Source organism: Notothenia coriiceps, unplaced genomic scaffold (genome assembly GCF_000735185.1).
Source record: "Notothenia coriiceps isolate Sejong01 unplaced genomic scaffold, NC01 NC01_scaffold00022249, whole genome shotgun sequence".
NCBI lineage: Eukaryota > Metazoa > Chordata > Actinopteri > Perciformes > Nototheniidae > Notothenia > Notothenia coriiceps.
In genome coordinates, this window is record NW_011354950.1 from 1 (window position 1) to 1839 (window position 1839).

General features: G+C 40.0%; 1 protein-coding gene across 1 annotated transcript; it reads right to left on the minus strand.

Moving 5' to 3' along the window:
• Positions 1-311: 311 nt before the first annotated feature.
• Positions 312-1144, minus strand: LOC104953899 (sulfotransferase family cytosolic 2B member 1-like; the record flags this gene model as incomplete). Its single annotated transcript, XM_010780934.1, has 3 exons — positions 312-427; positions 546-672; positions 887-1144. Coding segments are annotated over 3 exons (486 nt in total), but the record flags the coding sequence as incomplete, so codon positions are not given.
• Positions 1145-1839: the final 695 nt, after the last annotated feature.

A 1839-nucleotide genomic window follows, 5' to 3' on the forward strand; every position in this document is an offset into this window, starting at 1 on the left:
CAAATGCGTACATGGAAGGTATTCTGATCTAGTGAAAAAATCTGAACTATTTCAAATAATACCATTTTATCGTGCCCTGCATAGAGAAAGGATAGCCAATTTCTAACCACAATCACAATCACAATCGCCATCTCACTTCCTCTGGTATTGGATTGTATTTAATTTTTTCTGCATGTGTTTGTAAAAGATTGTCAAACGAAAGGAAGGAGTGGAGGGGTTTTGTTTGAGCCGTCAAAGTGCCTTGTGGCTTGTTTTGGACTGCCTTCAGCTGCAATAATGAGTAAGATCACTGCCTTTGGTGAATAAGCTGTCTCCACATGTTTATGTTATACCTGACACATTTCTTCATATGTGATGAACAGTATCCTGTCTCCCAGCTCGGCAGTTCTCCAGCCTTTCACATGGTCGGTCCATTTTCCAAACATCACTGCAGACAACATGGAAAATAGACCTCAGCATAAATACAAAGGTGACTTTTACTTCCTTTCAAAATGTGTTCACATTATAATTCTGAAGCTCTCTTTATTGGGGATGAAACCACTCACCATTGCCATCAAGGAATTTTTCGATGAATTCATCAAAGGTCCCTGGATCATCAAGGAATTCGGCCATCTGATGGAAGTAGTATGAAGACACTAGGATGTCCTTAGGGTTCCGCATGACATAGATCACCTATAGTAGAGACATGAGAGACTAATTCAATAACACACTAAATACAATGTTTGTTAGATAAGATATTAATTATTGAAGGACAGCATTTTAAAACATTTTTTAATTACAGACAAATACGTGGAAGCTTTCACAGAAACACCACAATATGGAGCTCAATTCATAGATGTTTCCAAAAGAAAATTAAAAAGAAAAGAAAATGCCTCCACCCTTTTACCTTTGCTTTGGAGGCGTGGAAGGATGGGGGCATGAGTCGGAAAGGGAAATGTGTGACCATTGCCCGTGGAGCAGTCAACGTATCCGCAATCACTGCTAATCTTTTCTCCTCCAGCCAGGGGACCCTATCCCAGTTAGGGATGGTTTGGATTGGGGTCAGATCGCCTCCATTCAGCAGCAGTGGGAGGATTTCCTGCATCCAGATTGTGCCTGCAGAAGATAAAAAATAGTAGAACAGTCGATAAAATGGCTGCTGCAACTATAGTATCTGATGCACAAATAAAGAAGCTGACAAGATTTCACTGGGGTTTGAGGAGCAACTATTCGCTATGATTTCAATGTTTACCTATCTACGATTGTCCTAGGAGATATTACTCCTCAGAAATACTTGGTTCCTATGACACATGAACAGTAATAAGGAGGTACGGAATGTAGATTGAATGAATGTGCAAAAGAGGACATTCCATTTCAAGCAGACATCTCAATAACAGACACTATGGGCTTGTTTCACCCTAATGAGGTCATATCTCTTGGGAAAGTTTGGAAACAGAACTGATTGTTATGTGTGAAGTGTTCCTCTGTGCAAACAAAATAGGAATTGTTGTTCAAAAATATTCCTATGCCATTTAGAAATAATGGCTCTGAAAGACATTCCCATGCAAGAAGGACTTCTCATTGTTAGAGAAATACACATGGAAGGGCTAAATGTAATAACTGGTGCAGTGACTACTGTCATTCACCCACAGAACTGTTCACACATGCTGGAAAATGATTGAAAGGAAGGTCTGAGTTGACCTGAGTTAATTTTTTATGTCGGATGATAACAGTTAATGATGGTACCCAAACTCAGTGCTTTAGTTGACATCAACCGCACTGGGCTTACAGAAGAGTGATACAGAATGGTGCAGTGATACACAATATGCTCTTTCCTCATCGCGATGTTGGGCTCAATGC